The 25,796-nt window shown below is 37.7% G+C and overlaps 1 protein-coding gene across 1 annotated transcript in view; it reads left to right on the top strand.

Annotated features, from left to right (window-relative positions):
• MID1 (midline 1) overlaps positions 1 to 25,796 on the top strand; it is a 153,699-nt gene that overhangs the window by 22,138 nt on the left and 105,765 nt on the right. Inside the window, exon 2 of the mRNA XM_080909663.1 lies at positions 24,792 to 25,507. Within this exon, the coding sequence (XP_080765789.1) occupies positions 24,848 to 25,507 (660 nt within the window). The 5' untranslated portion in view covers positions 24,792 to 24,847. The remainder of the gene's footprint in view (positions 1 to 24,791; positions 25,508 to 25,796) is intronic.

Genomic DNA, 25,796 nt, shown 5'->3' with positions numbered 1-25,796 from the left:
AAATAAAGTGGAAAGTATGATCCCATTTTTGTGGTTGTAATGTACAGGAAAATGACCAGAAGGATCATTTTATGGAATCCAACTTCTTAGTGGTTACCCCTTCTCTAGGTGACTCGCTTTGGGCGACTGTGATGAATGAGTGCATAGTGCATTCAGGCAAAGCAAAGTTCTATTAAAAAGTTAGCCATTCTCTGTTTTGCCTTTAACATTCAAGATGAATGGGCAAGCTAAACTCAATCATTCACATGTAGCAAAAGAACTGTTTTACATGGCTCATTCATGCCTCCCTTAGATCTCTAGAGGGCAGCCTCAAAGTTTACTATTCATTCTTCTTAATGCTGGTTGGATGCACATGTGCTATTTTCTTCAAAAGAAAATACTAAGGAGTATTTCTTCTTTTATAAAAAGGTTTTAGTGTCCCCCAGGCCCCCTTAGTTCTATTTACTTTGGATATTTCAGCAGTTACTGCAGGGCTTAACTGTGGTGAGTCTCTAAGCCCCCTTTTTAAATTCATAAACTTCCTCAAGTCTTAGAAAAATGTCAGGTTACATTTATATTTTGTAACCCAGTTGGAGTATAGGCCACTTCCATTCTGGGCACCTTGTTCTAATTTATGTCAGGAGGAATTGTATACAGGTCAGGGTGGGGAGCAGGTTATAATTAATGGAGTGGACAAATGGACTTTTAGTATTTCATAAAATAAAATAGAACTCACGTGTGCTTGTAACTGTTGTGTTTTTAAATATTTACATGTATTCTAGTAAACATTAATTATAACATATATTTCTCTTGTGAACATCCTGACTAGGAGGTCACAGGCCATTGCTCACTGAATGGAACAAATAGATGGCAAGGTAGTTATGTAAAGGTAGAGTACTCAAGGAATATCAGTGAATGGACTCATGCAAATAATCCAGCCTGGTGATTTTCTCCTAAATTCTCTCATGTTTAAAGCACCCTTTCCATGATAAGCTCCAGATGTCTGTCCTAAGGGAAAATGATGCGCTCTAAGCCTGGGAAATTCTTTAATGGCTCCTGGGAAAGAAGAGGTGATTGACCAATGCTTAACTAGTCTTTTAAGGTTAATTTATAACTAATAGAGCCTAGAATCCAAAAGTGCTATATACTCATATACCACAGTTCCCGATGTAAGAGCAACATTTTTCATGATGATTAAAGATGGTTATAAGTCTCAAAAACTCTGATTTTAAACTGCACTGTGCCACATGCCAATTAGGTGGCCCTGGGAAAAGTCTCCTAAAACTCTGAGCCTTGGTCTCTAAAACTCTGGAGAATGGGACAAATGAACCATACAGTTTGGGTAGTGGTTAGCCAATCTATGTAAAATATATAGCAAACTTTAGATGCTAAAAATGTTTGGTCTGGTCATATGAAAGAATGTTTCAAAACAAGAAATAGGAAATTTTATCCATAGTAAACATGTTAATGTACTTCTTGTTTTTCACGCATGTATCTATTCTTAAAGTAATTATTTCTATCAAGGTAATGTATCTTTATCTGTATATTGAATATACAATATGGACACATACTGTATCTGTTTGTTACTTGCAGTGTACAGTGAAAAAAATCAATGCATTTACCATGTTCTTATCTAAAGTATTCCCTCATGATGATTTTGTTAATAAGAGAGAAAACTATTCTACATGATGAGAATACTTGTCCAGATGTTGTAAGCCTAGTTACTATATGCATCCAGTTAACCTTGAAATTCCCGGGATGACAGATATTAGAAGCCAGTGGATCTTGGGAACTTGGCACCCTGTTTATTTCAAGATTACAATGTGTGTTTTGGTCTTTCTAAGTGTTCAGTCGATTAGAGTCTTTGTAAAGTTCATAGAAAGAAAGAATGACTAGGCTTTTGGCATTATTACATTTGTTAGGACAACAATAAGGAGCAGGGCAGGGGCAGACAGCACAGCTGGAAGGACACAGTGAGCCAGAACACAAGCCGTTTATCTTGTCTTCCCCATATGCATATGGATCTCTAGATTAAAATCCAAAATATATCTCATTTGGCATCGCATACATTTAATCTGGACACTTGGAAGTAGGAGGCATAAGGATTGTGAAATCCAGGCTCCTTTGAGCAAAGTAATTATCAAGAACCCCCCAACACACAATGGCATGTGAAATAGTAAATTTTCAATTAATACACCTCTCCTTCAAAATACTTGATAGTTTTGCATCCATGTCATACTGGTAAATTAGATAAATATACAAATATATTTATGTTCTATAGTAAAATTCTAAATTAGTGTATGACAACTGTAGCGGTTTCAAAATAGTCAGTAGTGATCTCACTTTTATCAGCCTAGATGTGAGGTGTAGCTCTACTCTTCATGTTCATTCAGTTCTTTATAGAAGTATTTATGAAAACCGCTGTGTTCACAATATTTAACAAAACTTCTGACACATAATAGGAACTCAAAATAAACTTGCCTAATGTCTATACCCCTCTCAAAAGAGGAGTGTGTGTGTGTGTGTGTGTGTGTGTGTGTGTGTGTGTGTGTAAGAGAATAAGAATATAAGCCTCAGTTTTGCTGGTGTTATTTTTTTACAAGTTAACAGCTAGCAGTGATACTAGTTGACATTTTCAAGGTCATTCCCCTACCTTGTATTGGCAAGAATTTTTTTCCATAAATTTTTTTTTTTTACCAGAAGTTAAGAAGCCTCATGTATGTCCAGAGATCTCTTTCTCTTGATAGTAGTTTAATTCAGTATGGTGGAATAAACTATTCACCATATTTGGCAGCTCAAGGTGGCATAAGGTAGACAGACATCTGTGGGGAATTGAAATGGAGGTCCCAAGGTAGACTTGTAGCTACACTGCAAAAAAAAAAAAAAGACATCTGTGGATATTCAGATGCCGTTATATTCTGCAAGAAAACCTAAACACTTTCTCAATAAGACATATATTATGTATAATGTGGATATATATACATATATACATATTTACTCTTTATATTTAAAAATAATTCAGTATTAGTCTTTAATTTGTGCTAACAAAATTGAGAAGTATTATATTAAAACATTCTATTAAATACTTACTATATAGAGAAGAAATGTTTACTAATTTTCTTTAATATACAAATATTGAAAAGCTTAACCTTACCTTAGTTTTGTCCAAACCAAAAAAAAAAAAACATTTTATTCATTACAATTTCTGGTATGCTTTCTCCAAACATTTGTGACATATAAAGGTGAGTGTATGATTAGTGTGAAAATGAACATGGACATAGTTATACATCTAAACCAAGCTCTGATTTCTCTCTTTATGATGAAATGGAACAAAAATATCAATGATCTGAAAAAAAATAAGATTTGGAATTATTAAGAGTCTTTAAATGAGACCCAGAACTTGATTTTAAGCTAAGTAAGTAAAAGTTTGTGGGCTGGGACCTCTTATACACATCAGTGAAGATTTAAGAAAAAAGAAAAAAAAAAGGGTTCATATTTGAGGTTCAGTTAACCAGAAAATTAAATTAACCAGAAATCTTACATTTCCAGAGAATTAACCAAATGAGGAGTCTCATACTTTTATCCTCATCTTAATTCCCATGCAGAAATTAATTCTATCTTCTGACTTATTTCTTGGAGGGTGTTTATTATCAAAGTCATTGCTTTGAATGAACAAGAACTGTAGTGCCTTTTTATTCTGGATATCAATGATTACTACACATATGTATATATGGGCTGCTTTTGAGAGACACATGTATGGACAAAAGAGAATTTGTTTGCACATGAGACATTTAAAGACATACGATTAGTCAGTACTCTCATAATGATATGGCTTCCATTTTCTTCTTCCCAGTCACTTTTCCCTTTGGATCTGTGCTTTAGAATCACAAGTATTTTTCTAGAAATGGAGCCGTTTTCTTGATAACTAAAGTTTGACAGAGAAGGCACTGCAGTACAACCCGCAGGATAAATAACTTCTATGTGACAGAACAATGTCCTCACAAATATAACAAGAATGGGAGTCAGAAAAGCTCCAAAGTATCACAGAAAGAGGCCAGATGGTGTCTTTCTTTTGCTTTTGTTTTCCCTATGTCTTTCTGTCTTTCTTTCCTTCTTTCCTTCCTTCCTTATTTCTTTCTTCGTTTTCTCTACAGTCACTAAACAGGAGATTTTGCCTGATTAAGGAAAACTCATCTTGATTTTCATTTTGCAATTTTGACAGACTTCTCTTTAATGACTGTGTACACACGCGCGCGCGCACACACACACACACACACACACACACACACACACACACTCCACACACACAGGATTTTTATTCAGGCAAATGATCATTTGTGCTATTGTAAGCAAGATTCGGCTGATGAGAATACGAAGTCTCAATGATAAAGGAGAAGAAAATGGGTCTCCAAGTCTCAGCTCTAAAGGATCTTGGAATTTGCCTACTACCCTAAAGACCCTCATTACCATATCCATCATATTGTAGTAGGGTCTGGTGTTTTGTTTTGTTTTCTTTTGATAGCCCACAATCCAAGAAAGGCTGTGTAGCACAGTGGCTAACTAAGGTTTTGTGAGAGCAGGGTAGAGCCAGGGATAGAAAATAGAGGTTTTGGAGTTCATCACCCCAGGGGGCTAATGTGCATAAAGGAACTGCTCCAAAGGACTCGAGTTTAATCCTCAGAGCTGCCACTCAGGATCAGGATGAAGAAGCACCCATGCAAAGAATTGCTTCTGGATGCTGATAGTCAGGGGGCGGGAAGTGGGACCTGAGCGCCCCTCTTTGGACTACTGATGTTTTGGCAGCTTATGGTGTGGGGGGAGGTTAACTGGCAGTGGTTCAAGCACAACAAAGCTCCCTTCAGAGAAGTCACCAGCATTCCTACCATCCTCTTGTGTCCTTTGCCCAGCTCTCCAGGAGTGAGTGATTTCCCAGTATCTTTTCCAATGAAGAAAATGACTGAAGCTGCAAAACTAAATATTTGTGTCCATTTAAAGTAGAGAGTAACTTGGAGGAATTTGGATTGGAAAGTATAAATTCAGAGCATCTGCAGAATTGTTTGGATCGGTGCCTTGAATCAAGTGCTCCTGTTGACTTAAAAGAATGACAAGATAAAACAGCTGCTTAACAAGAGATAAGTTTTACCATAAAGACGATAAATCAAGCATTAAAATAGTTTTTTCCACAATGCAATGTAACTGTTTCATATTTTCTTCAGCTAATATTTATATTTTTATCAAGAAACATAGCTCCACCATAGTACAGCTTTGCCACCTTGAAAGTTCACTGTTCTTAAAGCCAGACATTTTGTAAATGAAATTTTAAGCCCTAGATTACAACTCAAGTACTAAGTCCTTTTGGTTTCCCCCTTTTTAAATTTAAGCAGCCACACTTCTAAAAATCTTAATGGAATGAAAGGATAAAGTGTATGCGAGGAAATGATTAGATTGAATCTAATTCAATCTTAGATTGAATCTCAATGAAAGGATAAAATGCTCAAAGACTAAAGGTTTTCTTTTAAGTCCTAAACAATTGTTTAAATTAAAACACACACACACACACACTCACACACAAAGTAACAATGCAAAGACCATAAACTAAATCCCCAAGATCATCTCTTTGAATATGAATTCCAAAGTAATGCCATCTATTTATGTTTTACAAATAATACTTGTAAATAGTTCTTAGATGCTTAACAAGGAAATATTCTGATAATACCAGAATGTAACATTACAGTTCAGTCTACCATAGAAGTATGTTTTAAAAATCATTAGATTACCATTATTTTTGTGGCAGTTGATGTGGTAGTTGGTATGGAAGCCAAGAATTTATTCATACTAGGCAAATGCTCTACCATTCAGCTACATCCCAGTGCTACATTTAAAAAAGAGTAGATTTTTTTGCACAAGTATTGCATCTCCCCCAAAAAGTTTGAATCTTGGATATTAGTCCAAACTTATTTTTGTATTGAAGCTCATTCACCCTTAGAAGACTACTTGTTTTAAAAGACACCATACTCTGCCCTAAAATTTATTGCTGAAGTTAGAAATATAGCTCAGTGAGTAAATGCTTGCCTTGACACCATAAGGACCAGAGTATGGACCTGCGGAACCCACAGAAAAGACAGCAAATGTGGTGGCCACCTGTAATTCCAACACTTGAGGGGTAGGTCCTAAGACAACCTGGCCTAGCTAGCTAGTATAGCAGATTGGGAACTAATTCAGTGAGAGACCCTGCCGCAGTAACTAGAGTGCAGACTAGGAAGGCACCTGACATCAACCTCTGGCTTATATTATACATACACATGCGCATACATATACACATACACAAACACATATGTGTATCCCTATAGGTAAACATGTATAAATACATGTATGCATACCACATACATATTTACACACCAAAAAAAAAAAAAAAAAGAAACAGGAATAAATAAACCTTGTCTCTTGCTTCGGTGTGGAAGAGTAGAGGAGTATCTCTTAACCTTCTCAACCTTCTCAAGCACTCCATGGGCCTATGCCGTTGATGCAATGATGACTCTCTTTTCTTCCTCTAATGCTTGTCTCTGGGATCTTATTCCTTCTGGCTGATTCTTAATAAGATGGTCTCCAAAACCATGCTTGGTTACAATTTTGCCTAACCAGGAAGGGCTGATATTTTAAGAAACTACCTGCCACTTCTTGCACTGTCAATCAGATACTGGCAGGAACCTGCAGACAACAGGACCTTCCAGTTGTAACACATCTTTGACACTCACCAATCTTGAAGTCTGTGCTTCCCAGTGTTCATTTTCCGAAGCATTCTACTCACTTCCTGCATTTCTCTTCTCTATAACCACATTTGTGTGCTCACTGGTATTTTCAGTTTTGAGTTAGCATTTTAAAATGAAACACACATCCAGGCACACATTCTGAGTACTACATGCAGCGCTTTAAATGTGTCCACAAAACTCATGCGCAGGAAATTTAATTCCCAATCCAGTAGTGTTGAGAGTTGTTTGGATGTTCCAAATGGGACCTTGTACAAGTGGGTTTGGAATTATGTTCACTACTAAGGACACATCATTTCTCTCTTCTGATGGATATAGACTTCAAGAGAGAGCTGGGTCGTCACTTTCATACATCTTGATCTCTGACTCTCTAGGCTATGCTACAGAACTGTGACATATTTATTTCTGTCTTAAACCCATTCCCAATCAGCTCCTTTGCTATAAAAAGACAAACTAGTCCGAGGCACAATGCTTTCTGCTTTCTTGGCCCACTGAGTCTCTAGGCCATCCTGTCAAAGCACATTGCTGAAATAAATCAAGAGGTCATTGTTTTCAAATAACTCGATCACCTTGCCTTTTCAAACACTAAATTGTAAAGGCTTGACTTTAATGCCCTTGAGAAATAAATCTATGCTTGACATCTGAAAGTGAATAGTTGATAATTGGGAGATGAAATTATAACTCTCTGCCTAAATGCTGGGAAGTTTTGTACTAAAATTAAAATATGTATATAATCATATTGGGCCAAACATGTCTGAACAAATCTAAAATTAAGATGCTTTTTTTATTGGCAAGAGGATAGCCAGAATGTCAAGTAAGACCACCCAGGTATGAGTTGAAATATCTCTTTTGCTAAAATGGTTTATGTACATTTGTCAATGTTGCTTTGTGTAATCTCTATAACTTCTTTCATTTTATGAGTGTTTAAATTAATTACTTTTGTAAATTATTTCTTTTATGTTTTCTTCATTAAAATGTAAGTTCTCTAAGGGCTGGCCTATATTTTCATACTTACTACTATATTGCTAGTACCTAGAGCTGCTCCTGAAAGCTGGCAAGACAAACAAAACAAAAAATCCAAATCCCTGTGTAATAAAATGGCTGAATTTTATCTGCTTTTATGCCAAAACAAGTAAGCTTTTCATTAAAAAGGTTTCCAGAATCAGCCTACTGCCCCACTCACTTGTGTGTGGTATATGTGTGTAGTTGGGTGTACACATATACATGCATATAGAGACCAGAGGATGTCTTAGATGTCTTTCTCTATCAATTCCAATCTATTGGTTGAAAGAGTCTGTCATTGAACCCAAAGCTTGCTGTTTTGGCTGGGCTGGCTGACTGGCTACTGAAGCCCAAGAATCTATTGGTCTCCATCTCCAAACACAAGGAGACCAGCATTTATGGCCATATGTAGCTTTTATGTGAATGTTGGGAATTTGATCTCATGTATTCTTCTCCTACCCATTTAACCATCTCCCTAGCCCCTTCCCCCATAGTCTTCAAACTACTTCGGTACAAAGCAGAGAGCTGAAGTTTTAGACTAGGTCCAGGCTTACTTGAGACTATGAAAAAAATTTTTTTTGAAGTTCAACAAAAAAAGAATATATTTTAATTAAAATAGAACTGTATCACATCCCCCTTTCCTCCCTACAGCCCCTCCTAGTCTCTCTCCTATCCCCTCAAATTAATAGCCTCTTTTCCTATATTGTTGTTACATATATACATATGTGTATGTATATGTACCCACAAATACTTAATTACAACCTTAAAAAATGTATTCGTATACTTTTATGCAAAAATGCTGAAAATTTGTACATTTATCTTTGTTTTTTAAAATAAAGTAAAAAAAAAAGGAAAAAAAAAAAAAAAAAAAAAGAAGGGCTCTGGGAGACGGAAAGAATTTCTTCATGATAAGGTGTCCTAAGGGACAAAATAGACAGCAGAAAATTGTTATATAGCACTAAGTAACACAATACAGAAATTTAACTAAAAGGATTTATGGTTCTCTAAAAGGTATTTATTAGCTAAACTTTTTTATTGTAGGTCTATTTTCTTGTACCACCAGGTCCGTGCCAGGATGCACATATTCCCACCCAGGAGAAAGGATGCTGGCTACTTTGAAAAAAAAAAAAAAAACAAACTTTTTAACAGCTCTTGATTATCTGGGCTAAATCTATGAGTAGGATTTCCTTGATCCATGTTAGTTTTCCTGTTTTTGCAGCTGACTCTAAAGGGTGGTGCTGGTGGTAAAAATCTCATTGCTTCCAGGCAAACTTCTTTTACCCATAGACTTGTTTGACATTGATCCTTCAATGCTGACTATGAGTCCACCTATGCGGTAACTGCTAGAAAGTCCACCGTTGAGTTGATTTCTATTTGCCACTGTTAGTCTGCCCCCACAGGTGGTGACAGGAAACACGTGTGCTGACAAGTCTCCAAAGATTGCTCAGATTTTTGTAACTCTTAAGAGTTACTATTTTTGAGCTGTTATATACAAGAAAGTCTCACAGAAGAGACGTAGCTATCTTCTTCCAAAGCTTGGGAAGCATTCTTACATTTCTTAATACAAGATTCTGATTTCTTAAGCTTTTGTTTGCTGAGCTGTGGTGAAGCCTACTATGTGTATCAGGTACACTGGATGAGACTTGGGGACAAGTTGAAACAAGACCATAAAGCATATACCATCTGTTGTGCCTTGAAAACTGCTCTTTAAAACTGACTAATTCAAAACTCTTGCTTTCTGTCAGCATCCATGTAACATGAAGGATGGCAGATTAGCTAATAAAGAAGAAAAAGTCTGATATTTCTCTGCTCTCACTAGGCACATGGGTTCTGTTCAGGTTAAGGTCTCTTGTTTCCTGCAAGGTAAAACTTCTCTAGCAGCTGATATAGAGAGGGAAGGTGAGGTTGGGTGGGAAGCAGAGAATTCAGCCTCAGGGTCTTTGTGGGAGAGACCTTTGTAATGACCACAGAGGCCTCCTGAAGCTTAGAATATAGACTAAATTGACTACATAAAACTATTATTATATAGTTATTTTTGTTAAAAATATAAATGTTACTCCAGAGGTTGTAGTGATGTTAGGAACCCTCACTGCCTTTCCAGTGGACCCAAATTTGGATCTCAGCACCTACACCTAGAAATTCACATTTGCCTATAACTCCAGTTCCAGGGAACACAACAGCTGCTTCTAGTCTTCTCAGGTGACACTCCGTCTATGGTAGAACCACAGACAATAAATACTTAATATAAGTTGGTTTAACAAAGAAACACTATTTCAATTACTAATCTCAGACTAACTGGATTGATATCCATCCTGCTTCTCAAAATAGCTTGAAGAGGTTCCTAAGGAAAAAATACATATCCCGAAATTATTGAGTGATAAATGAGAGGATTAATTAGGGACAGGAGGGGACAAAGGACAAAAAAAATGACAGTTTTGAAACATGGCCTCACTTGATCCTCAACAGATTTTGACAGTTCTCTTAGCCTCATTTAAGAAAGAAGGAAACTGTCTGGATAAGAGATGTACAGTGTCAGGTCCTTGTCTGCCTTTGCAAGGAAATACCAGAGTCCAGGTTGGAGATCATGACCATCAGCTTTTAAGGTATACATTCTTTTGTATGGTTTCACATTGATGGGATTGACTCAAGACTTCATGCACATGGGTCCTCTAAGTGTAAGGGTTAGAGGTTTCTGACAGCACAACTGCCCACATACACATACACTAATATACATACATGTACACACATACATACACACAGAGAAAAATACATCCACACATATGCAAAGTTAAGAAAATACTGTGGAGAGAGAGTCATTACTTTTGGCAAACATTTTAATTTCCTTGTCTGTCAGCTATTTGGTAAAGTCAGCATCTTGTTTTATATAGGGTAAAATAGACCTAGAAATTGCAGGGAGTAGAATATGGTTTCAAAGGAAGGCAAGTTTATGAGATTTGTAAGCTAGTTTAATTTTATGATACTTTAAAATGAATGTCTATGTGTGTATTTGAATGGTAACCCAATTTTATGGCACCAGATGTAAACATCTATGATTCCCTGGTATGTTGTATTTTGTCCACTGGCATTTCAATGTGGTAAAAAGTGGTTTTGCTCAAGTTCCTTTGACAAGTCTCCCTCTTACTTTTGTTCTGTCCAGACAGTCCTGATACTGTTCTTAATATCCTATTTTCATTTGTCAGAGCTGTTTTTTTTTTTTTTTTTTTTTTTGCACTGCCATGTTCCCATCATTCCCGCTCTTTCATGTGGTGCTTTACAATAACAATCGAGAACAAAAGAACTACTCCTCTTTTGGTTGCCTTAAAAAAATAGAGGGGTGTGGGGGGATGGGGCTTCATCCTCTGATTGTAGGGCTTCAGTGATCACAGGAAATGTTCATAATAGTTAAGCAGGAGATGTAGATGAGGTTAGTTTTCTTCAGATCACAAAGTAACTTCAGGATATTGGGAATATGGGTATTTTGTGTGCAGCTAACTTTGAAGTTGAATGGGTAAAGTGGTTTTCATTTTGTAATTACTCCCTCCCTCTCTCCCTCTCTCTCTCTCTCTCTCTCTCTCTCTCTCTCTCTCTCTGTGTATGTGTGTGTGTGTGTGTGTGTGTGTGTGTGTGTGTGTGTGTGTATGTTTGAGTGCATATGATGAGGATGGGCACTCATGTGCCTTGGTGCAGGTCAGGGAGATCAGTAGACAACTTCCAAAAGTCAGTTCTCTCTACCATGTAGACACCAGGGACTAAACTCAAATCATCAGATTAAGGGGCAAGTGATCCACTGCGTGAGCTGTATTACCTACCCAGAAAAACACTATTTGTGTATGTGTGTGTGTGTGTGTGTGTGTGTGAGAGAGAGAGAGAGAGAGAGAGAGAGAGAGAGAGAGAGAGAGAGAGAGAGAGAGAGAGAGAGAGAAGAGAGGGAGGGAGAGAGAGCAATGGAAGGGGAGAGAGAGGAGATAGGGAGGGGGAAGAGAGAGAGGAGAGAGAGGGAGGAGGAGAGAGGGAGGAGAGGGGGAGAGAGGGAGAGGGAGAAAGGCATTATTATACTAGATACTTTCCCCATCCACTCATACAATAGGGATCAGTTACTTGTAGCCTTCATTATGTGTGTGAGCATGACAAAAGGGTATGTTCTTTGCTGTTGAACAACTTAACCTGTCCAGTGTTCACAAAACAGTCTGAACATTTTAGGGGATATCTAGGAAGAAGTCAGCCTCCTAGAGGAGTATTATATAGGAAAGTAAAAAAAAATGTAAAAAATAATCTTGTCTCCAAGTAGTAAGGACATTTCCATGATTCATTCTACTTGGAAAATCCTGTTCAAGTATCTTTAAGAAAATAGATTGCATCTTACTAATTTCAAAGTCTCTTTGACAGTTTTGAGCCAGGTGACATTTTGGATAAATAACCATTACCTACAGGTTTCTATTTTTCCACAGAGGAAAGGGTTTCTGTAATATAGTGGGGATAAACAAACTGAGAAACTTACAAAGAATAAATACTGTTAAGAAGCTCAAGTCATTTTTAAAGGGTGCTTTTGTATATGTATGTGTGTGAATGTATATAACTATATACACATACAAATACTGATTTTATTTTATACACACTCAGGATTTTATAGACTTAAAGTGTTATGGATATGTGTATAAATATCTACCCAAATATAAATATGTATGGAAAAGCACTCAAAGAAGGGGGGATTATGTGCTCTTCATCCTGTGGGTTGTTTAAAAGAAATTAGTAGCTTTGCTTTTTGCCACCACCATAATGTGACTCCATTAATCTGAAGTTCCAATCATAGATCTTTTGCTAGGAGATAAGATGGCAAAATGTGTCCTCTCTGTCTTCTTTGTCTTTGTAGCTTGTTACTCTTGTCAGACACAAATTCTTGTATGAAATTCAGAAAAGACTAGAAAAGAAAACATCAGTCATTTGCAATGTAATATAAAATATATTTGATTTGCCTTTAAAACTGAATTGGTTTAGCTGTACATGGCAACACACACTTTTAATCCTAGTGCTTAAAGGCTGAGAAATTAAGATCATAAATTCCAGGCCAGCCTTGACTACAAAGGAAGACTAGGATTGTTTATTTGTTTTTAAAAGACAGAAAGCGAAAACACCCAGGATGCTTTGTTTCTTAAAATAAACCATAATATAAAAAACATGCACTGTTTGAGACCCTTTGTTTTTTAGAAATCTCAACCGAAGGCTAACAAGTTATGAACTTGAAAATATTACAAAATGCTTTGTTGTTGTTTACCATTGTCTTTTCATGGGTGGAGTAAATTTTTTGTTTCCTGATGTTTCAATTTGAACCATTCATGCTTATTTTCCCATCACATTGCCAGACAGACAAGTTATATCTGTCTCAAAAAGGTTAATTTTAATGTTATATTCACATAGGCTATTTAAAATATCTTTAATGAAAATTTATTTAAATTTCCATTTGCTAATATAAATGTGTCTTTGGTGGACCACTTAAAGTCTTAGGAAATCATGTTTTAAAAATTGACTAATGCCTATATTGTTAATAGGTAAATGGAAGTATGATTTGGGGAGACATCAAGCAAGAACATCGTACTGTTCTTGTTTTATGTCCTATAAAGTGTGTTCTCGTTCACCATGAAGTATTGTAATGTCATAAAAACAAGTGCTACAACTTGCACACTGCACAATTCTAGTAAGGCCCCAGTTTCCCCTTTATCTTGCATGCTCCTTAATCACCTTTTCTGGTGCCCAACTGTCTACAGGATAAACTGGATCATGCAGAGTTGTTTTCACACTTTCCTAGTGAAGTACTTTAGTTGCAGTTTCTTGTCTTGTGTAGTGATAAGCCACATCCTTCAAATAACTGCAGTGGTGGACAAATATTCTTCTTTCTCATAGAAAATCTACTTCCTTTTCTTCATTTTAAAGGATTACTTTCTAATCTCAGTGTGCCCGTTTGTGACCATTCCGGAGACCATTTCTGGAGAGTAACATCAAGTTTGGGACAATTTATGGACTATTTTTGTAGTCTGTATATACGTATGGTATTAGATTTGTATGTTAGATGCATATAGAATCAAAAGTCTATGAGCTCTGTAATGCTCATAGATTCAACCTAGTCCAAAAATAAAGCATTAGAAATGTGTTTTGTCTCTACTGAACATATATAAGACTGCTCTTTCGATTTTTCTCAAATAGTTTACCTTAGCATTGTGTTAGATATTACAGGTAAATCTGATCTGGTTTTAAATATATGAGAGGATATGTATATACGTAAATATCATGCCATTTTGTATAACAAACGAGCATTCATGGGTATTGTTATTTTAATGGGGGTGCTCTGGAGCACTCCCCATGGAAACCCATAGAAGACTATTTACATATAGGATTCTTTTGAGGTGATTCCATCTGTGATTTATGTTATATGCATAAAATTTATATATATATATATATATATATATATATATATATATATATATATATATATTTTATATTAAGATGATCCAACGTTATGTACAGCTATTCTTTGGAAGAAAATATGATTGGTTTATTGTATCTGTACAAGGTATTGTTCCTCTTAATGTAAACTGAAACCAACTTCTTTCAGAAACTAAGCTTGAATTATGAGGCTAAAGAAACAAAATAATGAGCACATTCTTTTGAACATGAACCAGCATCCAGAACATAATGTGCTTAGTAAGGTGATAAAAGGATGCAAGGTGTAGGAAGTGTCAAGTTCCTGAACCTCAGCCAGTTCACCATTTGGTGTTGTAGTACTATGAAAGCAGGTGCTACACGTTTCACACTGCACAACCAGGGTGAGCCCCCAGCTTCTCCTTTGTCTTAAATGCAGTATAGAGAGCTGATATTTTTGCTTCTGACTTCAGACACCATGCAATCATCTGAACCACTGCTGGTCCCCGTAAGCAGGAAGCGTGCCTATCTCAGTGCCAAGTCATCATGTTTCTTGTCAAGGCAGTGGGTGTTAGTCTGACCTGAGCTGCCTCTTCATTTTGTTTCAGCCGAGTACTGACCAGGCTAGGGGACAGGGAAGTCACAGTGGGGGCCATGGAAAAGGCAGTTGATTCTTCAACTCAGGCAACCCTGGCGGAGTGGATGAGGTGGAGCTGGCCTTCCTGGAATTGTTGGACCGATTTTCCTGTTGTATTTCACTGTCGACGGTCTCACAGACAGACATACACACACACAGGACTGCTCCAGCTCTGCCTGCCACGCACCACCTGATCTCAGTGTCCTGTCTATCATTTTGTGGAAGCCCATCCTCTACCTACAGCGATGTTTCTTCAAAAAGAACTAGTGTGCAGTCCGTTGGTGGGTATTCAGGGGATCTGTCTGTCAAAACCTTGAGTGGTGCTTAAAGGGCTCTTAAGCCGTTTTTGTTTTCAGCCTGCTTACCAGGCTTCTAGGAATGGATTGCATGCAAGAGGTTTTCTAGGGGTTTTCTTAACTGTTAACATAGTGAGACAGAGATTGCTCTTTTTCACTGCCACGAGTGTCTTTTGCTTGCCTATGTGTGTAGATGAACTTCCAGGAGTATTTAAGCATTCTGTTAAGTACATTGGGAAGCCTGGGTTTCAATTAAAATAACCAGACGGTGTGACCTAGCTCCCCATCCTCTCAGACATCTGCCTTGCTTCCAAATGATTCTTTTCAGGAATGTTCATTCATTATTAGTCAGGTGGCATGGTCAGGCAAGTGTGTGATTATTTTAAAGGATGTCCTAGAGATGCAATTACTAAATGTGCATGTGTTACAGGCAGATGTGGGAGTACAGAAAAATGGTTGCTTAATAGTTTGATTTGATTTGCATGAATTTCACCCAGGTGAGCTGTTGGTGACATTAAATCCTCTATAGTTTACATGCCAGGCAAAATGATTTCAATTGCAACCTGATTCCTCCTAAGTAAAAACAAATAAGAAAATATGAATTGTTCTCAGTGTACTAATTACTTGTTTGAAAACTCCAGGCTAGCATCTTGATGCTAATCTGCTAGTCATCTTTGCTTCGTTCAGTCATTCTCGACCCCTCCAATTTGTTTGGCAGAAATCCATACTTGTCTGTTACCAATTAAATGAATTTGGATGTGCTGACACTCTAAGGGCACATGTAGTGATTTTGTAGATTAATGTTCACTACTTGTAGAATGTCACTGGATCACCCTTTTACCACAGGTTTCTCCTCGTTGAAGTATATAAGGAAAATATCTGTTTTGTCTCTGTCCTGATCTATGCCATAATAGGAGTGAGAAATTGCCAAATATTGTAGCTTCCATTCCCAGTCTTGCAAAATAGCTTCAAATCCAAGGAAATCTCCTTTCCTTCCATCAAGACTGCTTTCATTGTGTCTTTTTGGCTCCCGGGGTAATAATAACTAATGTTGGCCTTGGGTAGTATGTTGAGTTGGTGTCTTTTATACCTGAATGTTAAATACTAAGTGGCGTATTGAATGTGCAGAAGTTGAGTGCTTTTATTATGTCATTTAAAAATTATATCCTTAGTGAATTCACCTTGCATATAGGAATGAGTTTCTACTGAAGTTCTTAAATAATTTTTTGGTTTAGGACACTTCTCTGAATGAGAGCAAGGTCCTTATGAGCTTAGCCTGTTGTAATCTTAAAGCCACAGGTTGATTCCTAATGTTTTTCATCAGCCATTTAGAGCCTTTTTTTTTTTTTTTATCTGATTCATGATAGAAACTCCATTCAACGATCATCAAAAAGCTATTGCACCTATGGTTCTGTGAGAATAATGTTTTGCCCAAAGTCCTAACATCAGTAACTTTTAATTCTGCCAGGTGATGGGGATAAGAAATGTGGAGCATATTTCTGTAAAAAAAAAAAAAAAAAAAACAATTTCTTTGTGCCCTTTCTTAGTGTTGTTTGTTTCCCACAATTCTTTTAAGAGGTAACCTTTCTGAAACTATTTTTGTGAGTCTTGGTATAGCTTTCTATTGTGTTAAAGAAGTGGTGAATCAGTTACATTATAATTCATAACAGTAGTAAAATTACAGTTATGAAGTAGCAACAAATATAATGTTGTTGTTGGGGTCACCACAACATGAGGAACTGTATTAAGGAGTTGCAGCATTGGGAAAGCTGAGAACCACGGATTCTTCCTTATCTGGGTTGTATTTTGGTAAATATAAACCTCAGTTTCCATAGTCTAGAGGATATCTAGCAAAGATCTAGTTGACGTACCTTGGGAGTCATCTGGGAAGTGGGTGAGAAACACCTGGTATTAACAATTAATCCCAAGTAACCCAGAGTTGTTTTTTCCAGTTTGTTTCTTGATGCAGCACCCCATTCATTTATCTGATTGTGGCAATATTCACAGCTGTTCACTGAGAGACTGAAAGTAAAATTATTCATGCATTACATGTGTGATCTTCTCTCTATATTCTGAATTAGGATAACAATGAATAACAATTATGTTTTATGCAGTGTGCAAACATGAGACAGAATATGGGTAGGTAATTAAATCTCTCTCTCTCTCTCTCTCTCTCTCTCTCTCCCTCTCTGTGTGTGTGTGTGTGTGTGTGTGTGTGTGTGTGTGTGCTTGTGTGTATGTGTGTGTGTGTGCACTCGAACTCACATGCACCAGTGGATGTTTTGCCACATCTGTGGAGGTCAAAGAGCAACTTGTGAGAATCAGTTCTTTCTTTTCTGTGCAGTTTCTGAGAATCATACTTAGATTGTTAAGGTTGGCAGGTACCTTTACACACAGCCATCTTCCTAGCACTCTCAGTTTAACTCTTGATCGTGAAATTGAAAGTTACATAGTCTGCTTAGTTTGGTCACGGATTGAACTTTGCAATGAATAGTGCCTTCACAGGGATACTAGATGTTTCCTTGAGGTCTAGGTTATATTAACTGCATCAAAATAGAGATCCTGAGAGGCTTCACACAATACCATTGTGAAATTCTAACATGAGCTATAGTGCAAGATGACAACAAGGGTTTTGATAATGTAGGCTTGAAGCTTACATCTTTTGTCTGCATTTACTTCCCAGGTCAGTATTATGTTTTTCCTTTTACCTTCAAGGAGAATAAAAAGAATAATAGGCACAAAAGGCCATAGGTTGAACGTTAAGATTATCTATCCTGTGTGTGGTTCCCCAAACCTCTTTCTTAAAGCCAAACCCTGTATCAGAGGTTCCTGTGCCAGCCTCTTCTATGGGAAAATTTCTGCTTCCCTTTGTTTTCTCCTGTAGCCTAAGCCATAAACAAAGGACAATACCCTACCCCAGGAACGTTCTCCTTGTGGAATGAATGAGTCTTCTACATAAGAATACCTTATAATGAAGGTGCCTGGAACATACATGGAGCAGTAACTGGCCTTCTGCTCTGGCAGCTAACCAGAGGTATCAACCACCTAAACCATCATCTTGTACCAAGATTCTGTTATCGTTCCAGCCCTCCCATCTAGCTCTTTATCTCATTGTTAATTCATTTTCCTTGCTTCTATGAGATGTAACTCTTGCATTTTGTCACCTGTGAGGGTGTGTTGGCCATTTGGTTCAAATCACACACATCTACAAGAAGCCTACATTTGAGATTGTGAATGTTTTCTTCAAATAAAGCTTGTGTGCATGTGTGTTCGTGTGTGTGTGTGTGTGTGTGTGTGTGTGTGTGTTTTGTTCAGTAATGTGTGTCTGAGGTCATGCATACCTGTTTCATCCTTGAATGATTTAGAATACATTGAAAGAATAGGATGAATCACATAATTTAAACTTCTGTCTTGTTATTCTTTTGTGTAGGAAGAAACATTTTACAGTAAATATTTTAATGATTTGGTGAGTGGGATAATTATGTCACTTTGCATTTTTCAGCTTAAAGGCTTACTTTGTAATTATTAAGTGTAAATACTTAACATATGCCACATTGTTTAGAGCTTTTTTTTTTTTTAAATGTCTTAGGGTGGTGAATGAAGCATTTTAGGAGACACCTGTAGAAAAGACAGGTTGGGGAAGGAGATGAATCAGTCAGCGTTGAGTTACATTCTGACTTCAAAGCAGTGACAGACCATTAAGCCGAGGCTTGTGAACACTTAAGTGACATCCAAGAAAATGGCACTTTGAGATTCAAGCCAAAAAATTACTTTCATGGAAAGTAACCATGAAATGAGTTAGCATACTCGCTTACCTTTTGCAAATAAGGACACAGCATTAGAATACTCCAGGGTTTTGATGAATGGAGAGAATTCAGCAGCAGCAGGAGAGAGAGAGAGAGGGAGGCAAGGAGGGAGGGACAGAGGGAGAGAGAGAGAGACAGAGAAACACAGAGAGAGACAGAGAGACAGAGAGAGACAGAGAGAGAGAGAGAGAGAGAGAGAGAGAGAGAGAGAGAGAGAGAGAGAGAGAGAGAGAGAGAGAGAGAGAGAGAGAGATTTGAGGAGGATAATTGCAGTGTTATTCAGAAGGAGAGGACCATATCTGAAGAAAGAAAAAGTGGATCATCTCATTTCTTTTAATCCACACAAACCTCCCTTTATTTGCTTTCTGTTGTGAAGAAGTGCTTTCAGTGGTAAATGCATTTCTTTTGGCATCTAAGGACACAGGGTTTCACTGAACTGTGTCACTAAAGACAACCCTGCTTCTGGAAATGATTAGAAGGGCTACTAGAATTGTAGGGACTCTATGGACTCATCCTCAAGAACATGAAGGCAACCTACATGCAGCATGGTGAATGTCCCACATTTTTTAAGCTATCTTTTCAACTGTTTTGCTTACTATTCTGCCCTGTTCTATGTAGACCAACTGTAGGCAGACAAAGGTGTGAATGCTGAATTGCTGCTATTCTCAGTCTGTTGCAAGAAGTTCTCATGATTATCACTTCCTTCTCCTGAATAAAAACCAATCAGCCCATTCATTAAAATGTTGAGCTATAGAATTTCCTGACAACAATATGCTTGTGTGATTTCCTTCTATTGTAGTAAATTCTAAGAAGCTAGCTAAAAAAAATTGAACTGTGAAGGTTAGGCAAAAAACAATCGCAAAAAAAAGAGATAATTTTTTGTACAGATTCTATTCAATTCCCCACTATCTTGTGGATGGGCCTTGCTCAATTTATAAAAATTGCCTCACCCTTTACTCTGAGGAAATTGTCCTGTTCCTTTTTCCTCTTGTATAGAGTTGATTATTTTGTCTTTGGATTTTTTATTTTCTTATGTTGTCCAACCTATTATTTTCATTTTTAGATATATTTTATGTGTATGAGTGTTTTGCATGCATCTGCATCTGTGTACTGGATTCATGGCTAGCACATGTGGAGGTCAGATGAGGGCATTGTTAGCCTCTATGCAGGTGCTGAGACCTGGACTAGGTTTTCTGCAAAGAGCAGCAAGTGCTCCTAACTGTGGAACCATCTCTTGTGCCCTAGGATTCCACCATTTCCATCTCTAATAAACTGTTAAGTAACCAAGGCAAGGGCTAGGTATTGCCTGCGCCTACTGCAAAACCAAGTGCATGGAAAGACATTAATATTTTATTAAAGAATAAATAGTATTTTAAACTCTTTAGATATTTTTAAAGAAAGATACAAAATGAAGCAGGCAATTTCTTGAAGAGGGAAATGGCATACATATATATTGTTTAGTAATAAAGATGATATGTAGCAACTTCTGTGGAATTTATATATATAAACTCAGAACCCCCTCCCCCTTTGGAATTATGTGACTCAAAGACTTAAAAATTTGGCTGAACTTCATTTGTCACATCTAGCTACCTTCTCAACACTAATTCAGTTAACTATTTATAGTTTAGACATTTGCTCAAAACACCATTTGACCTACTATGGCAATAAAAAGGAAAAGATTCAAATCTGAGCAGCTGCTATTAAATCATCCCTACATGAATTGCCCCAAGCAGTGAACTCACATCTTTTCCACTGATGTCAGGGTGAAATCCCATTGCACATAACTTTCTGTTAACACACAGAGCATGTACTCACTTGTCCAACTCTGGCTTCTCCATCCTTCCCATTGTTACCCACCTGACATGTTATTCATACTTTTCTGCTGGTGATTTTTATTTTATTTTATTTTATGACCAGGTGTGTGTATCTGTGTCCATGAAAGATAATATTTGCAAGTGAAATCTGGCTCATTATATTTTTTTATCAGATGCAGTTGTATTAGAACCTAGATGTCATTCTTTTATCTATTCTTTATGCTAATTTCTTCAATGCATATTCCATGCTTCCTAAACAAACAAACAAACAAAAAAGTTTATTGCCCTGCCATTTATATAGAAAGCAGGCTGACTTCTATTATAATGATTGACAGGTCCTTACAGAAAAGATTTATGCTTCATTCATCCTGCTGGAAAAATCAGGGAATGCTCAAGTTGACTTTATGTTGGACATTATTCTAGTTATTTCTGACACATCCAGCAAAGAGAAAAAAAAATATCTCTGGCTTCATACAGCACTGTCTAGTGATAGAGATATTAGAGAGAGTTATCAATAAGCAAAGTAATAGAATATGTTAGCAATAGAGATATAGAGAACAACAGACTGAGATAAAAGCAAGAAGGGTTTCCATAGTGGGTAGGTAGTTATTGTGGTAGTGGGGCAATTAGTTTTATGTGGGTTCTGCTAAGGTAACTGTACAGCCGAAAGTCATGTGGATTCTTAAGACTATGGGCTAAGTAGGAGATGGGATGTGTTTGGCATATCTGTGTATTGACAAGGGAGTCATTTGCCCAGAGCAGAACAAGAAAGAAGTAGTGTGGGAGGAAATGAGCTCACTGTCTGTCTGTTTTCTAGGGCTGTTTTTATTGTGGTGAATTTCCATTTGACTGACATGGGAAGCCCCTGGAGGGAAGAGCAAAAGAGAGGCAGAATCTTTCATGTTTTAACAGGTTCTGTAGCTGCTGGGTGGAAAAATATAGTATAAGGAGAAGGGAAAGAATGAGAAGAAGCCATGAAAGCAAGTAGAAAGTTTTTTTTGATAACACCATCTGAGGCAGTGATGGCTGGGATCATGATAATAAAAATGGGTTGATAACAGCACAAGGTCTGCCTTCTTGGACCAGCTTAATACCTAGCATAAGTAGCCCTCTCTTGAATAGGTGAATAGTATGTCAGCATTCCCATTGGGGTGCACAGTAGAACTACTCTTGGGAATTCCGATGGCAACACTATAGGATAGAACTCTGGCAATTCCATGAAAAGCATAGTCATTATGCAATGTTTATCTTTTGCTGTCTGGTTTATTTTTGTATTTCTTCTGGTTGCATACATACTGCTGCACATGATAGAATTCCATTTTTTGGAACAAGTAGCTTTTCATTGTGTGTGTATGTGCATGTGCGTATACTGCATTTGTTTATCTGTTCATCAATTGACAGACACTTAAGTTGTTCCCATAACATGGTTACTGTGAATCATGTCATAGCAAATACGGGAGCATCAATGTCTCTTTAACATACTTATTTTACTTCTAATTTATATGAAAATGCTATCTTAAGTTTTAATAAATTAAAAAATATCAATTTTATTTATACATGTCTCATGTATATCAATATGCATATGCATAATCACATGTGTGTAGGCACAGTAATGTGTACATGCTTGTGGAATCCTGAGTTTACATTGGGACTCTCCCTTGACTGTTCTCCTCCTTATTCATTAAGTCAGGGGATGAACCTGGCTAGTTCTGGCTAACTAGGTTTTTGGGAGGATTTCCTATCTCCTTCTCCCATGCACTTGGATTACAGATCACTTCCATGCCTATCTAGCATTTATGTGTATTCTGGGAATTGGTGTTCCGATGTGTGTATTATAACCTATTCATTACATGATGGGTGATTTATTTACCTGCTTTCAGTTTTTGCTTTTTTTATGTAAAGTTTCTCAACAGTGGTTTTTGTTTTTGTTGTTGTTGTTGTTTTGTTTTGTGTATTGGCTTATAATATGGTACCATCAAAATAAGTGCAAATACTGTATATGTGAACATAAAAAATAAATGAAAATAAGTAAGCTGTGCATGATAGTGTATGTTCCTGTGTTAGTGCTTTGCTCCTCTGGTCCCAATACTCAAAGATAGCCAGCCTGTAATATATAGCAAGACTCTGTCTTAAAATAAACATATTTAAATAATTAAATAGTATAATCAATGATAACCGTCAGTCAACAAAGCATAGGAAAAATCCTACATTTTCCCTTTTGATTTTTATGCTTCTGATAGAAAAGGAAAAGAAATTTGACAAGGAGATAATTTTCTAACCATAATTAATGCAAGTCTTGCCAAATAGGCCAAACTTTTTCATTTCTTCAAAGCCATCTAGATGTACATTGAACTGGGCCCCAGGGAGGATGGTGAAGTTTTTAAGGATAGCCTTTAGCTATACATTGCCGACTGTGGAATGATGACGAGTAAGCACTTGGTATTTCAAATACCACTCCTTTATTAAGCACTAATTATGAATGACTAGTTGCAGGTCATCTCAGAGCAAATAATTTCCTCCTCTACTCTTTAACAGACCCAGGACATACTTTATACTCTATAGTCATCTTCTTTCAGTTGGCAGTGAGCTTACAGTGTTTCAGCAAAGCAGTGTACCCCCATATTTCAGATGGATGTTGTTTCATAAAAGGTCACCTGATTCTAGAAATCCTGCATTGTGGAGAGAAGCAGAGGTGTGAATACAATTGACTGATTGTCAGAATCACTATACAGAGCTTTGGAAGTGAAGCCTTCCCATAAACCTAACTGAGAACTTTCTACCCTTGTGAGTGATTTGAACCTCCTGACCTGTAAACTGCATTATTCTCCCACAGCTTGCAATGGGCTGCAGCTAATATGCCAGGCAGCATTCTACAGCCCTCTACTAATGGCCTGGAAAGGGAGAAGGTTCAAAGAGGCTTAGTTCCCAGGCCTGCTAATGAGCACGAGGCCTCTTCACCCTAATGAACTGGTGCTTGTGTGGGATTCTTTGTCATCTCTTTTTGAAGGGAAGGCAGGCAGGAGTTCACAAAAGCAACGAGGTATTTATGGGAAAGGGAACATTCAGCAGGGCCACCCGAAGGTGGCCAGAAGGGGAGCAACAGAGCTGGCAGAGGTCATGAGTGGGCCAGCAGGGTTGTGAGTGTGAGACTAGACCTCCTGCCAGCTAGGCCTGTTGCTGGCAACAGCGACCAGCCTAAATAGGATATTTTGGGCCAAATGGGACTGCCCTGAGATCCTCAGGAACCTTTGCATAGTCTTTCCAAAATGCTTTCTAAACTGAAATTATTACTGCTAGAACTTATCAAATGTATGTGATAATAGTCACCAGTGTTGCTGCCTTTAGAAAGGCTCCCAGATAGTTTCCTGTATTTCTCTCTGCCTCCCACATCCTACTGCTGGATTAATCAATACACAAGCAATGAGTATATACCTCAAAATACTGCCTCTACCATGAGTATCTTGTGAAAAAAATCTTGTGAATAATGTCTTGAGAAATGGTGTCCTGAATTTAAACACGATTATTTCTGCTGAAATGCATGCATTTGAGATTATATGTTCTTAATGTTCATCTCTATAATAAGTGCATCTGTAAAGTTGAAAATCCTGTCCTGCTATTGCAAACTGATAGTTTTTAAAATGCATATTCATTAATATCCAGGTTCACACATTCAAAGTTGTGAATGACTATATTTCTTTAACAAGTTTCTGCATTTTAATTTTAGCCAAAGGGAAAATTTGTTCATGATGTAAGTCTATTCTGATTGTACACCAATTATAGAAATTACAGTTTCAGTCACTTAAAAAGCCAAAGTTGTAAAAACTATAAACAAAGAATAAACATTAAAAAGAATGCTGCCACTTTCAACAATCAATTTGAGAAAATGACAGACTCCTGGTTTTGTTTTTGTTTTTAAATCATTTGTCCCCAGTAAAGACAGACATTTGGAGCATACACATAATTTCCCTTGTATGAACTATGTCTAGAATTGTTATGAGATACATTTGAAGCTGACAGTCCCCCCTACCCCCAGTCTGACCCCTCATGCTTAATCCAATCTTATGTTCTGTTTCCAGACAGCTGATCAGCTTCCTTGGATTTTGCTGATGACCCCGGAGAGTTTTGCCTGAAGATGGAAACACTGGAGTCGGAGCTGACCTGTCCTATTTGTCTGGAGCTTTTTGAGGACCCACTCCTGCTTCCCTGCGCACATAGCCTCTGCTTCAACTGTGCTCACCGCATCCTGGTCTCTCACTGTGCCACCAACGAGCCTGTGGAGTCCATCAACGCCTTCCAGTGCCCCACCTGCCGGCATGTCATCACGCTCAGTCAGCGAGGTCTAGACGGGCTCAAGCGCAACGTCACCCTACAAAACATCATTGACAGGTTTCAGAAGGCATCTGTGAGCGGGCCCAATTCTCCCAGTGAGACCCGCAGGGAGCGGGCCTTTGACGCCAACACCATGTCCTCTGCCGAGAAGGTTCTCTGCCAGTTCTGTGACCAGGATCCTGCCCAGGATGCTGTGAAGACCTGTGTTACTTGCGAAGTGTCCTACTGTGATGAGTGCCTGAAAGCCACTCATCCGAACAAGAAGCCCTTTACGGGCCATCGTCTGATTGAGCCTATCCCAGACTCCCACATCCGGGGGCTGATGTGCCTGGAGCACGAGGATGAGAAGGTGAATATGTACTGTGTGACCGATGACCAGTTAATCTGTGCCTTGTGTAAACTGGTTGGGCGGCACCGCGATCATCAGGTGGCAGCTTTGAGTGAGCGCTATGACAAATTGAAGGTTAGTCCGATCCGCCTTAAGCCAACCCCTTTCTGCCAACAAATGTCATAGAAATAAAAGTGTATTCAGTGCTAGCTACATAGCAGGTGAAGGATTTCTCTTCACCTTTGTTGTCTGATTAGTTGCAGCATGTTTTTGGCAGCCTATAAATGTTACACAATGAGGGTGTCTTGTAAAAGTTGACTGCTGCTTGTAATTTTAGTGTTGTCAAGGTGAGGGCAAATTCTAAAAATCTGGATCATTTTCAACTCTTGCTGTTTTCTGGATCATTTTCAATGTCTGCAGTTGT

This window comes from Micromys minutus, assembly GCF_963924665.1.
Source record: "Micromys minutus genome assembly, chromosome: X".
Taxonomy (NCBI): domain Eukaryota; kingdom Metazoa; phylum Chordata; class Mammalia; order Rodentia; family Muridae; genus Micromys; species Micromys minutus.
Note: the sequence above shows the minus strand (reverse complement) of the source record. Positions and strands in the feature narration are given on the sequence as shown.